Source organism: Balaenoptera ricei, chromosome 11, assembly GCF_028023285.1.
Source record: "Balaenoptera ricei isolate mBalRic1 chromosome 11, mBalRic1.hap2, whole genome shotgun sequence".
NCBI classification, from domain to species: Eukaryota; Metazoa; Chordata; class Mammalia; order Artiodactyla; family Balaenopteridae; genus Balaenoptera; species Balaenoptera ricei.
Window position 1 is genome coordinate 1,386,649 of NC_082649.1, and position 14,059 is coordinate 1,400,707.

A 14,059-nucleotide genomic window follows, 5' to 3' on the forward strand; every position below is an offset into this window, starting at 1 on the left:
GTGGGGATGAGGACCGATCCGCAGCCGCCAGCTCCGCCTCCCCCGCCCTGTTCTCCAAACCGGTTCTTTGAAGGTTCAGTTTTTCATAATTAAGACTAAGAAGCGGTTAAAAAACAGAAGTACTTTTTCCTGGAAACCAGCGGTCTTAATTTGCAGCTTTTATTGGCAAACCTGGCTGCCAGTAAATACATTCCTTGACATCTCCCAGAATGTAATTTACTTGATGAGGAGGCCCTGCTTTTTCTGTAATGTGCACATCAATTAAAGGGGCCGCTAGGAAGGAATGTGGCCGGTGGCTGCAAGCGTCCTACCAGGTCACCTAGGGTCCCGGGAACAAAAGCGCCCAGGCCTGTGCCTGGGTGTCCGAACCGGTCCCTCCAAGGGGCCTCCCGACCGGACTCTTCCCGCCGGGGAGCTGGCTAGGTTGCAGGGTGCGAAAGCCAGGAGCCAGGCGGGGCCCTCCGCCGGCGAGGTCTCCCCCCCCCCCCATCCCCTTCCTCAGAGCCCCCTCCCGGGGGCCGCTCGGAGGGGCTGAGCCGGCGGGAGGTGGGGCGTCGGGTCGCCCACAGGCGGCCGCAGACGGCAGGGGGCGCTCGGGGCGCGTGCAGGGCCGGCGGGGGTCGGAGCCCACCGCGGCGCTCGGGTTGGCCGGGGACCTGCGCCCCGGAGCCCGGAGTTCCAGCCTCGGGGGTGGCCCTGCGGCTCCCCTGCTTCCCCTCCCGGCGCTCACGGGGGCGAGGCGGGAAGCCTGCGGGGGCCACCGGGCCGCGCTCCCAGGTGCAGAGGCACGCGAGGACCCGGGAGGCAGGCGGGACGGAGCCAGGTGCCGGCGGCCCCGGCCGAGGGCCCCGCGGCCGCCCCAGGGCCTGGGGGGAAGGGCAGCCGCGCCCCACGCGCACGGACTGGGCGGGCGGCGCGTCCCAGGGCCCGGGGCGTCCGAACTCAGGCTCCTCAGGCCGCTTCCGGGCGGGAGGGGGCGCAGCCCCGCGCATGGGGCCCCCGTGCTGGGCTAGAGAGCCGGAAGCCCGCCGCCCGCGGGACCAGGCCCCGCCGCCGCAAGGTGCGCCCGGCCCTTCCCCGCCCGTGGGGCCGGCCTGTCTGCGGGTCTGTCCGCGCACCAAGGCCTTTCCTCCGACACCCGGAGCCCACGCGTGGATGCAGAAGGCGCCCTCGCGCAGCATCCGGTGATGCCCGCACCGCGCACCCCGGGGCCCCGCGGGTCGTCGGCCGCGCCCGGGATGAGACCCAGTGGCGGAAGCTGGAGTGGCGGGGCCTCTCCCCTTCCAGGCCAGGCTGCGCCCCAGTCTAATGGGGACCCGGATGGGAAGAAACCGAGGCGCGCAACTAGTCCTGTATGTTCATCCACCCTTAACAAATTTTATTTTTGTCCTTGATGGTTAACGACAGGGGACAGTTCGCATCTGCATCTAGCTCTTCCTGGACAAAGCCCCAGTCATGCGTAGCCGGGCACCGAGGGTAAAGCTTCCCGCGAGTCCTGTGGCCCTTTCTTGGTACTCAGCTCGTGCTGGGTCCCAGAAACGCTCTGGGAGACCGGGCTTTCCTGCAGAAGGGCGACAGGTGGTCCGAGCCGGGGGAACCCCGAGCAGGTGCTGGCACACTCCCTCCCGTGAGAGTAATTAGTGGGACGGCCCGTCGTGGGGACTTGGGGGGCATTAAATGACCCCATCCTATAAACCTCCTGTGGAGGCTGCCCTTAGGAGGGCAGCTGTACTATTCGTTCAATCATGGACATCACTTTGTCTTTAAAACAATCAAAAAACAAACGCTCTTTTCATTTATCGTAGGAATTATTTTTCTACTAAGGAGGGGACTGAATCAGGAAGACTGCATTAACAGAACCTGTACTCAGAAACCTCCCAGCTAAGAGAGAAGTCGATCTGCCCCGAGTCTTGGCCACTCAGACGTGGGGTCCCTGTCCCTCCCTCTGCAGATGACCAGCACTTCCTGCCCGGCGGAGGGTTTGATAACGAAAAACGGCCACTGACACCCGCGTATCGCCTCCCACCCTGGGGCTTCAGGTCTTCGTAAACGAGGCCACATGGAGAACTTCGACAAAAACCTAAATAGCTCAAAGACACCTCGAAACAGACGTGGCTACAAATGCTTGCGACTTCAGTCTAGCGGGGAGCCTTCAGGTCGCACTCTCAGATACCATGCCTCTCCCGACAGCGAAGGGCGAGGGGGTGGGAAGGCTGCGCTCGTGCAGAGACCCCCCCGCCCCCCCCCCCCGGCTGCCCCATCTAAAGGGGCGGCCCGCCTTTCTTGACTCCCGAAGCTCCCGGTCAGACCGGCCCTAACCCCCCGACGGGCCAGCTTCCCGAGCCTAGAGCCGGGGCGCGGATAAGCCCGGACAGCGGGCGGTGAGGGCCTGCGCGTGTCCGGGGAGAGTCGCTGGCCAGGGCTGGGGGGACGCTGGAAAGTTCCCGAGGGGTCTCTGACAGGAGGACAATCCTTGCACCTTGGGCTGGGCTCACCGCCCCTCCGGAATCCTTTTCTGGACTCGCGGGGTCCCCTCCCCAACCCCTATTCCGTTTTTCTTGAATTGAGAAGAAAAAGAGCTCCTCCCGCTCCTGGTGGCCAGCGTTAAGACACCACCCCTCCCCCTCTTCCTGCGGTGTCACCATGCCGCGAATCGGGCATTTCCTGGAGTGCTCGCCACCTCTCCCTTCCTGGTGCTTTTCCAGCTAAGGCCCCTGAGGCCTGTTTTGCGTATCGCTGTGACGTCACGCCCCTCCCCAGAGCTGAGACCCCTCGGGGGCCCCGGGAATTGTGACCCCGGCTGGCGGGTCAGGGAGGGGATGGGGCGGAGAGGGCCAGCGACAGTCCCACCAAACATCCATTACCGCTGTCGCCTGCGGGACCTTCAGGCCGCAGCCGCGAGGTGTCAGGAAAGCAGCCGAAGGCTTCCTGCGGGGGCATTTCTGCCCATTGAGTTAAGGGTTTCGGGGAGACAGTGGTTGAACCACCCGCGGAGCAGCAGAAGGGGGCATCAGAAACTCCAACCTGAAAACAAAAACCGTAACCTGCTCCCCAAAGACTTCATTTCTGCGCCTTCATGTTCAAATACCGCCACCGACAACAATAATAAGTCGAGTACTTGAAATACAATCAAGCCCTTTAGTGGAGGTTTGCTTCCGAGGAAGCTTATAAAACACAAACGCAAAGATCTTTTCCTGGCGAATATCCAGAGCTCGAGCAGGAGAAAGGTGATCTTCGTAAACTGCACCCCGCCTTTTTCCCGCGCGCCAGACACTCATTTCACAACGGCCAGTTTTATACCCGAAGCGGGGCCCAGCACAGCCGGCTGTCGGATTTGCAGTTTACTAAGGAGATCTTTCCACCTCTCGGGCCGCGGAGCCGGGAGCAGGGAGGACGCGCGGGGACCGGGGTAGCGCGGCACCACGTCTCGCGCACGAGCCGGGCGCGGCCCGTGCTGGAAAAACGGCCGAGTCGCCATCGCCGCGTAGGTGCCCGCGCACCGCGCGCGGTGGAGACGCGGTTCAAAGGCCGAAGTCGCCAAATGCCGAGGCGTTCGGGGCGACCACCGACTTCCTTAGCCTCCAGGCTGAAGCCGGGGCGCCCACAAGGCCTCGACCAAAGGGGCAGAATCCGTCCGGGTGTGGGGCGGGGGCTGGACACGAATGCACTTTTCGTGTCGCGGGGCTTCTCCCCCCCTCCCTTCCCCCACAAGTGTTGAGGAGTCTCCTGCCGATAAATCAGTGTTTTCCTCCAGCCGTGGAGACAGGGCCTTGCGGACGCCCAGGAAAGGAGGCTGGAGCGGCCCAGGCGCGGAGCAGGCCAGGCAGTGGCTGGGAGCCAGGTTTCCGGGCACCCGGCTGGTTCAGAAAGAGCAGGTCCTCGCGTCTCTCCATGTCAGGGTCCACTCCGAAATGCAACATTTTAAAACTGCACAGGCCCGCGCCCTAACTCCTAAACTGCAGCTGCAGCTCAAATTGTGCAGAGGAGGAAGCCGGATTCAAGCCGGGAAGCCAAAAGGGTTCCCAACACGTCCTCGCAGTTAAAGATTGTCAGGAATTGGAGGGTGGAGGTGTGAGATGCGCCACGCTGCTCATCTTCACAGCCCCCTAGACGCGCCAGTTCCTCCAGCTTGCAGGAAAGGGCCGGAGGGGCTGTTCCAGATTTGCCCAAGTGCAGAAGCGCGCTGCAGAAGAGGAGGCCCATCTCCTTCCTGCCCGCGGTTTCTCTCCTTTTCCTTCTTCCTCTTCCCACTCCATCCCAGTCCCCCGGAAACTGCAAGTCTCAGGCGCTGGCACAGGGATTAGCCTCTGTGCTCATCCCCAGGACCCTCGAACCGCCCTGCAGGTGCGATTCTGAACGTTCCCCCAATCACACCCGTTATCTCTGCGAGCCAGCAGACACGCGCGTGCGGAGAGGAAGGTGGGACGTATTGACTTGCTTCTTGCCATCACACCTGCTATTGTCACTGAGCCCGAAGGCTGACCCCTGCTCTGAGCCGAAAGGTGCTGGACTCGACAAGAGAGGGCGGTCGCGGCGAATCCCTAAGAGGAATTCGGGGTAGCCTCCAGGCTCCAGCAGCGCGCGCCGAAGACACCCCCGCCGCCAACCACGGCCTCAAGACTCCTGGCAAGGCCCCATATCCCCCTCCCTTATTTCTACTGGGGAGAGGTCGCGGGGACGGTGAGGTGGGGGCAACAACTCCGCCCCCACCGGGAACGGAGCTCGGCTGTGACTGAGCCCTTAAAACCGTGCCCTTTGTAACCCAGCTCAAGACTGGAGAACTTCCAGGTGGGGAAAACTGGAGACCTCTGGGAGCCCGGGAGCCCGGGAGCCTGGCGATCGGGCAGGGGAGGGGAGGGGAGGGGAGGGCAGGGGAGGGCAGGGGAGGGCAGGGCAGGGGAGGGGAGGGGAGGGCAGGGGAGGGCAGGGCAGGGCAGGGGAGGGGAGGGGAGGGGAGGGGAGGGGAGGGCAGGGCAGGGCAGGGCAGGGGAGGGGAGGGCAGGGCAGGGGTGGGGTGGGGTGACCGGGGAGGGGAGGGGAGGAGTGGCCGGGGAGGGGAGGGGAGGGGAGGGGAGGGGAGGCCCGGGAAATCCCGGCGCTGGAGTCGGCCAGGCCGGCCAAGGAATGGGAGAGAGCCAGCGCGAGTTGGGGCTCGAGGACGCGGTGACATCTGGGAGCGGCGGACGGAGGAAGGGTCTGCGGGAGGGCCGGAGGACCCAGCAAGTCTGCGGGAACAATGGACGTCCAGCGGAGGGCCCAGGGTGGGGGACAGGGCCTGGCGCGGGCGGCGGGGCGCGGGGGCGCACGGCTGCGGGCGCGGGAGGGGCGCCGGCGGGGGCGCAGGCAGGGGCGCGGGCCGGGCGCGGGAGCAGGACGGGCGGGCCGGCGCGCGTGTGGTCAGCCCCGCGGTCCTCCGCGGCGGGGCGCGGGCCGGCGCGGCTCGGCCTCCGGCTCCTTCGGAGGCGTTCCCGCCTCCCATTGGCTGCCGCCGCCGTGATGGGGCGGGGCTCCGCTGCCCGGAAAAAATGTAACTGCGTAAAAAAGTCCTCGCCTGGGTGACGGATGCTCAAAAGTTCAGAAGTTTTCCCAATGCTTCCTTAAGCGGCCGGCGCGCGAGAGACTGAAAAAAAGGTGACGCGGACCCGGGCAGGCAGCCGGCGCGCTGCCCCCCGCCCTGGTTATCTGGCCGCCTTCGCCGGCGGCTGGGGCAGAGCCTCCTGGAAGCGCAGGCGGCGCGGCGAGCCGGACGTTTGCTTGTTTTCTAGTTCGGGCTCCTTTTTCCCGTTCCCGCCTGGAAGCTGCCGCGCGCGTTCTAGGCCGTCGGCCGAGTCCGCGTTCGGCCCTCTCCGCCGCCCCGAGCCTCCTCGGCGGCCGGAGGCGCCCCGGAGCCGGGCGAGCGCAGGGGAGGCGGCGGCCCGGCACCAGCCCGCAGGCCCGGACTCGGACTGGGCGGCCGGCCCAGCGAGGGCGGGGGGCGGCGGCGGCGGCGGCGGCGGCGAGCGGGGCCATGCAGGCGCGCTACTCCGTTTCCAGCCCCAACTCCCTGGGAGTGGTGCCCTACCTCGGCGGCGAGCAGAGCTACTACCGCGCGGCGGCGGCGGCCGGGGGCGGCTACACCGCCATGCCGGCCCCTATGAGCGTGTACTCGCACCCGGCGCACGCCGAGCAGTACCCGGGCGGCATGGCCCGCGCCTACGGGCCCTACACGCCGCAGCCGCAGCCCAAGGACATGGTGAAGCCGCCCTACAGCTACATCGCGCTCATCACCATGGCCATCCAGAACGCGCCGGACAAGAAGATCACCCTGAACGGCATCTACCAGTTCATCATGGACCGCTTCCCTTTCTACCGAGACAACAAGCAGGGCTGGCAGAACAGTATCCGCCACAACCTCTCGCTCAACGAGTGCTTCGTCAAGGTGCCGCGCGACGACAAGAAGCCGGGCAAGGGCAGCTACTGGACGCTGGACCCGGACTCCTACAACATGTTCGAGAACGGCAGCTTCCTGCGGCGGCGGCGGCGCTTCAAGAAGAAGGACGCCGTGAAGGACAAGGAGGAGAAGGACCGGCTGCACCTCAAGGAGCCGCCGCCGCCCCCGCCCCCGCCGCAGACCGGCCGCCAGCCCGCGCCCGCGCCGCCCGAGCAGGCAGACGGCGCGGCGCCCGGAGCGCAGCCGCCGCCCGTGCGCATCCAGGACATCAAGACCGAGAACGGTACGTGCCCCTCGCCGCCCCAGCCCCTGTCCCCGGCCGCCGCCCTGGGCAGCGGCAGCGCCGGCGCCGCCGCGGTGCCCAAAATCGAAAGCCCCGACAGCAGCAGCAGCAGCCTGTCCAGCGGGGGCAGCCCCCCGGGCGGCCTGCCGGCGGCGCGGCCGCTGAGCCTGGACGGCGCGGAGCCCGGCCAGCCGCCCGCGCCCGCGCCGCCGCACAGCCAGGGCTTCAGCGTGGACAACATCATGACGTCGCTGCGGGGGTCGCCGCAGGGCGCAGCCGCCGAGCTGGGCTCTGGCCTCCTGGCCCCGGCCGCCGCGTCCTCGCGCGCGGGCCTGGCGCCCCCGCTGGCGCTGGGCGCCTACTCGCCGGGCCAGAGCTCCCTGTACGGCTCCCCCTGCAGCCAGAGCCCCGGCGCGGGCGGCTCGGGCGGGGGCGGCGGGGCCGGGGGCGCCGGGACCTACCACTGCAACCTGCAGGCCATGAGCCTGTACGCGGCCGGGGAGCGCGGCGGCCACGTGCAGGGCGCGCCCGCGGGCGCCGGCGGCTCCTCGGTGGACGACCCCCTGCCCGAATACTCCCTGCCCCCGGCCACCAGCAGCAGCTCCTCGTCACTGGGCCACGGCGGCGGCGGCGGCCAGGAGGCCGGCCATCACCCTGCGGCCCACCAAGGCCGCCTGGCCTCGTGGTACCTGAACCAGGCGGGCGGGGACCTGGGCCACCTGGCGAGCGCGGCGGCGGCGGCCGCGGGCTACCCGGGCCAGCAGCAGAACTTCCACTCGGTGCGGGGGATGTTTGAGTCGCAGCGGATCGGCCTGAGCAACTCGCCGGTGAACGGGAACAGCAGCTGTCAGATGGCCTTCCCCTCCGGTCAGTCCCTGTACCGCACGTCAGGGGCCTTCGTCTACGACTGCAGCAAGTTCTGACCCCTCCGCCCTGCCCGCCTCCCAGCCGAACTAAACCGGGCCCCAGAGCAGGAGCAGCCAAAAGAACCCTCGATGCAAAACCGAAACCAAAAACCCAATTTGTGAAACGTTCACCAAACCAGCGAACAGAATCCCTCCAAACTTTCAACTCACCAGCACGAAGAAGAGTATTTTCTTAAAAGACGGATTCGGAGCCACCTCCACTTTGCCTTAACTAAATAAACAAAACCGTAAATTGTTTCGTACAGAGACAGCAGAGTCATGGTTTGTTAAAGGACAGTGTTACTCCAGATAACACGTAAGTTTCTTCTTCTCTTCAGAGAGCACGCTTTCCTCCTTCTGTCCTGTCCCTTCCCCTGCCGCCTCCTGCCTTCACGTCTCACCTGTAAAATACTATTTTATCCTCTGTTGAAAGGAGGTAGGAAGTCCCCGTATATGAAAATCGCTTTCTTTTTTATCCATGGACTTGTTTTAAAATGTAAATTGCAACATAGTAATTTATTTTTAATTTGTAGTTGGATGTCGTGGACCAAACGCCAGAAAGAGTTTCCAAAACCTGACGTTAAATTGCCTGAAACTTTAAATTGTGCTTTTTTTCATTATAAAAAGGGAAACTGTATTAATCTTATTCTATCATCTTTTCTTTCTTTTTGTTGAACATATTCACTGTTTATTAATAAATTACCATTCAGTTTGAATGAGACCTGTATGTCTGGATACTTTCATACAGCTTTAAATATTATAAGAAAAAAAAGATTTCAGAGATTAAGACACTAGAAATTATCAATTCTCCTTCTAAATCTCTGAAAAAAATGGAGACACCCTCTATTCCTTGTCAAATTTCACATAAAAGTCTCTTTTTGTTTAGATTTTTTTTTTCCCTGCAGCATCTTCTGCAAAACGTACTGTATAGTCAGTCAGCTTGCTTTGTGGCTAGTAAAAAGAGATTTTCCTAAACAGATCTGAGTTGGCATATACACAAATTCATTTCCTCAGTAATGACTGCACATGATTTGGAAATTTTAAGCCCATGAATCAGCAGCGGTCTTACCGCAGTGATACCTGTGTGTGGAGAGAGGTGGCTGTGCCTCCAGGTACACACATGAAGATCTGGCTTGTGTATCACATCGAAAAACTGCGATGTGTATTAGACATCCCTGAGAGCCAAATGCTGGATGATTTTCTTCCTATTAATTTCACTTCTTTTTAAGAGCGAAAAAACCCAGCTTTTAAATGTATGTATATAACTCATCCACATCTACAGTCCTTCATGTCTAACGCAGAAGGATTGATTTAAAAACAAAACATGTACGGCGGGTTGGAAAGGGATATTTAATCTTTGGGAAACTATTTTAGAAGATATGTTTGTTGAACAGTTATTTTTTGAAAAAGATTTAAAACAATAACAAGAAGGAAGGAGCAAAGAGCAGGGCATTTTAGTCCAGGTGGTTTCTTTTCAATCCCACTTTTCTTGTTAATTTACAGTTAAACCTAGGGGGCAGTTCGGATCGGCCCTCCCCCTTTGTAAATAACCCAGGAAATGTAATAAATTCATTATCTTAGGGGGATCTGCCCTGTCAATCAGACTTTGGGGAGATGGCGGTTTGATTACAGTCATTCAGGGCCTTTCCGTTTGTTTTCGAGATAATACAGTTTCCTGCTATCTGCCGCTCCGATCTAGAGGCAACACTTAGCAGTAATTGCTGTTGCTTGTTGTCAAAATTTGATCATTGTTAAAGGATTGCTGCAAATAAATACACTCTACTTCCAGTCAAAAACTGCTTTACGTGGCCTCTGATTTGCTGGGTCCCTGGCTCAGAGTCGCAGCCCAGCGGCCGGGCTGGGCGCGCAGGGCGCGGCGTCCCCCGGGGTAGGCGGCCGGGACCGGCCTTCCCGCCGCGCGACCCGCTCCGATTCGCAGCCCTGGGCCTGGGCGGCCTCGCGCTTCCCAGGGCCCCCACCCCCACCCCTTTGGGTGGTGAAGGGGAAAAATCTGCAGACAAATCTCGTCGTTCCCGCGTCGGCCCTTTCGTGGGAGCCGAGCGTGGAGCGGGGCGGGCGGACAAAAGGACCGTGGTCGGAGCGGGGCTGTCCGGGCGCGGAAGGGAAGCGGACGCAGGTGACCGGCGGCCCTGTCCCCTCAGACGGGCACCGCTCCCCGCCCCACCCCCCGAGGCGGGCAGCGCGGGCGCCGGGAGCCTGACCTTTCCGGCTTGGCTGTCCCACTTCTCCGAGTCGGGGACAGCGGTGTGGACCCGGACCCGCCCGGGGTTTCCGGCCGGGGTGCGTCTCCGCGGCCCCGACGCCGGCCTCTGGGACCGGACGCTGCTCGTCTAATTAGGGTAACGACGCGTCCGGCCGCTCGCCGCCCACGCCCGCGCCCCGTCCTCCCGGACCGGGAGGGTCGGGGCGGCCGCGCCGAGGGGAAGGTATCCGGAGCCCGGGGCGGAGGGCCCGAGGGACTCACCGCGCGTCTCAGCCGGGCGCGGGGCTCTGGCTCCGCGCCGCGCTCGCCGCCTTTGTTTGGAGGACGCACGTGTGTTCGTTCGGAGCGCGGCGGGCGGCGGGGCCACGGGCGGGTCCCGCTCCCGGCGCCCGCGCGCCCTCCCCTCGCCGGTCTGACGGCCCCGGCCCGGACGACCTGCCCGGCGGCGCTGGGCCCGGGCGGCCTCCCCGCGCGCTGCGTCCTCGCGCGGCGTGCGCGGCCGGTTTGCGGAGGCCTCGGGGCACCTGGAGCGGCCGCGCGGGTGGGCGGCGGGGCCCGCGACCCCCTGCGTCCCCGCGGCCTCGGCTGCCGGCCCAGGCCCGGCCTTCGGAGCGCGGGCGCCGCGGCGAGGGTGGGAGAGGGCCGGCTGGGCCGGGCGGCGCTTCCGACCCGGGCTCGTCCTTTCTGGGCCTCGAGTCCGGCGGCTGGAGAGGGAGCCGGGCGCGCGGCGCTCGATTCCTAGGAAAGGCCGGCGAGAAGCCCTGGCCGCAGCCGGGGAGTGTTTCTGCGCTCGCCTTGGGAGCCTCTTAGCAATCATTTCTGCCTTCTTCATTCCCAATGTTTGAAAGTTAGGCCTTTAAGAAATGCGTCGAGGAAGGCGTTTGAGTTATACGTATGCAGAGAAAGTTATTTCTACGCGAGTTGCCCACGTCGTTCAGAAGCTGTTTGAGCAGGAGGGCACAAGTCTGCTCCTTAAGCTGATTCTTAGGACCACTTATGTGATGTTTTCTACTCTCAGTACATTTGCTTTTGGCTTCTTACACCAACTCCTGCCACCTAAGCCCTGGGAAGCTGGGGCCTCCTTATTCGGAAGTGAGCACTCCTTGTACTTTCGTGCTTTGATTCGTACCTTTTTCGCAACAAGGATAATTTTGCTGTAAAATATTCTAAGAAAAACTCCCTGATACTTTAACCAGTAGCACAGTTTGAAATTAGCCTGGGACACCAGGAGGGACCCAGCGGGCAACTTGGCTAATTTGGGAGTGTCAGCCTCTGTAGAGAGTTTTAGGGGAATAAGGACTTTTGCCCTGCGTGTGACAGTGGGCACTCCTTAGCAGTTTTTACCATGAGCAGGTAAACGTCAGCGCGCCACACGCCATACACAAGCTTGCATTTGGGGTATTGTACGCGTGGCGGGCACTGTTCTCAGGGTTATGTGTTGGCAGCCCCTCTGCACCAGATGCATGCAAACAAGCACACACTTTACAATTTATCATGCCGTGCAGTTTGTGTCATTAATAATCGACATTTTCAGGGGAATAAGGCTCAATTGTGCTGGTGGCCCGTAAGCCCTTGGCTGTTTCCTGCGGGGTCAGAAACAGGGTCAGGAAATAAGAGTGCCTTACAGCCCTATGGCTCCCCCGAACTTTGATAGGTGGAAGAGAGACATAGGACCTTTTCTCTTCAGCCCTGTTCCCTTTGGAGGGGTCTTGGTTTTTTAAGGTGGAGAGCCGTTAGTTTTGTTGTTAACGGTGTAAAACCCCAGAGAGGCCTGAACCCTGTGCTGGTCCGGGCTGCCTGGTGGGGCTGCCCAGGAGGGACAGGAGGCATCCCTGGCGGATCCAGGCCCTGACTCCCTTAGCAGGGTTGTCCCCTGCTGTTGGTGGCAGTTGGAGTGACAGTTTCTACCCCACCCCACATCTTGGAGCTTCTGGAGAGGGGCCCCATTTGCTTCTGAGCCCAGTTCCCACCGCGGGGTCGGCCCTGGTGTCTCGATGCCATCTCTTTGGACTCCTGTTGACTCATTTTGTAGAGCCATTAGCCCTTCCCACCCGGTCGTAAACAAATGTCGCTTTAGGGGCAAGATTGATGGTGGCCATGTAATAAAGCTGGCCAGGCGGGACAGAATCTGATTCTGTGTGAGCGGTTCTTCAGCCGGGCAGGGAGCTCTGGGGGGAGTCGGGGAGAAAAGGAACCAAGAGACTGTCAGAGTGTTCACCCCAGGAGTTGTGGGGAGCAGGAAAGCAGAGGGCCGCGAGGCTCCCGGCAGCACAGCCTGACTGATTCAGGCAGTGGCCACCGCGAAAAAGCCCGCTGACGTGTGCCAGGGGCCTAAACACGTTTCAAAACCCCCCACTCTTCTGAAAGCTCCTATTTCAATTTAGAAGGAGGCCCAGAGGTTCCTGGGAAAGAGCTTTTTATTAATGGCACTTTGGTGGCACCTAAACACAGTCTTCCTTTGCTGTTTGGGCCCTGTATCGGTAGCTGGAACTTGGTGGCCTGCTGCCCTTTTGCTCCACGTCCCCGTTTTTGAGTGTGAATCCATCATCAGCACTAAGTTCTAGATGTCTCTACCCCCCTCCCCCCTTTCTGTCCTCTCCTTCTCCTACCCTCTTCCTCCCAGGCCCCCACAGAAGGCCTTGGGGCCCGAAGCCCCTCTAGGACGTCCCCGCGCCAGCCTGCACCGCCTCCCCGGGGGGCGCGTACCTACCGTGCACGGGGTCCGGGCCAGATGCGGCAGCCGGAGCGCGCACTCAGGCCCCAGACAGACCAGGACAGAGCGGGCCACACAGAGAAGGGCTGGCAGGTTTCAGGTCCGAGTCCGGGTGCGAAGGGGGCATCCTTCATCCAAGGAATTCCAGCTCCAAAACCCATTCAGGAGAACGAAAGCCGCTTCTCCACGACGTTCTCCACGGGATTAGGAGTGGAAAATTGAGCAAAATGGACCACGTCTGCCTTACTGGAAACCAAAATATGGTGTAGGGAGCATAAGGGCAACCTAGGACCTTTGCTGTGCCCTTTCCTATCTTACCCTGGCTCCAAAGAAGCCCTCTGCTTTACATTATTTTGTTGTTGTTGACTTTTTCCCCTCACTGATTTCAAATTTGCAGCATATTGAGCGTATTATAGGGGATACCGTACGATCTGGGATTTCCTTGCCTTGAGGCCCAGGCGTCTTCAGACAGGAGAGAAGGGTGGAGCTCCCAGAGGAGACACAGGACAGGGGAGGCCGGTCCACCCGGTCCTGAGAGAGGGCCTGGCGTTCATTCCTGCTCAGAGTGGTCGGCCGGTGACCCTGCAGGATTCAGGGGTGCTTCCCCAGGCCTCTCGCTTTTCCACTTTTCCACGTGGCACCTCCCTCTCTTCTACCAAAGAGCATCTTCTCTCTCTGGTCTGCCTTTGGGTTCCTCCAAGCCACTGCCTGTCCCCTTCCCCTAGCCGTCCCTCACGTCACTCCCAGGAAGGACACTGGGTGGGCTGCTCCTTTGCCCCCGAAGTCAACACAGCTTGGTGCTACTTGGGTGGCCCTGGGAGTGCAGTTTGCGAACCCAGGGAGTGAGCAGTGGGCAGGCGGCCAAAGCCGGGTGGTGGGACCCCGTGGCCTAGGGAGCAGAGGAGGACCTCTCCAGGGGCTCCACCAGGACTCGGTACTGGCGGTTGGGGAATGACGGGGTTTGTTGTAGGGCTTTGGGGACGATTTAGATCAGAGATGAGAGAGGGAGAGAGAGAGGAGACAGACACCTTCCCTCCTCCATTACCTACCCCAGGGAAAAGGCGGGAAAACCAACACATTTAGCGCCATTAACTCTTAAGGCCTCTGCATTTCCTTCAGTATAAAAGCAGGTCATTGGGCCCGGAGGCTGTGCTGGGTCTCCTTAATGGCTACAGATGTGCAAACCAGACAGGAGAGGGGACCATGTGCTTAGGCGGCAGCGATCGGATTCTTAAAAATCTGCGAGTGGAGGAAAAACGAGAACTCTGTCCTCTGAGTTGAGCGAGCTCGGCGTCCCCCGCGGCGCACCGGGTCCCTGAGACCCGCCGAGGCCAGACCCGACCCCGGTGCACCCTGTGCGCAGCGCCTGGGTTCAGGCCCGGTCGGAGCCGCCCCGGAGCCTTCCGTGCGGTCCCGAAGAGGATTTTTATCATTGTCACCCCGCAGGACACACGGGGACAGCGGCCGGGCCTCGCAGCTGGCCGATCAGGTCCCGGCGAGAGGA

General features: G+C 61.8%; 1 protein-coding gene across 1 annotated transcript; it reads left to right on the forward strand.

Annotated features, from left to right (window-relative positions):
- The first annotated feature begins 5,927 nt into the window (after positions 1–5,927).
- On the forward strand, positions 5,928–9,414 carry FOXC1 (forkhead box C1). The gene has a single exon (XM_059937768.1). It carries the CDS (start codon positions 6,008–6,010, stop codon positions 7,634–7,636), a length of 1,629 nt encoding a protein of 542 aa, XP_059793751.1. The 5' UTR covers positions 5,928–6,007; the 3' UTR covers positions 7,637–9,414.
- The last annotated feature ends 4,645 nt before the right edge of the window (positions 9,415–14,059 follow it).

Bases quoted from the DNA above. Each gene is read 5' to 3' on its own strand.
- FOXC1 (XM_059937768.1), top strand. From the start codon at position 6,008: ATGCAGGCGCGCTACTCCGTTTCCAGCCCCAACTCCCTGGGAGTGGTG.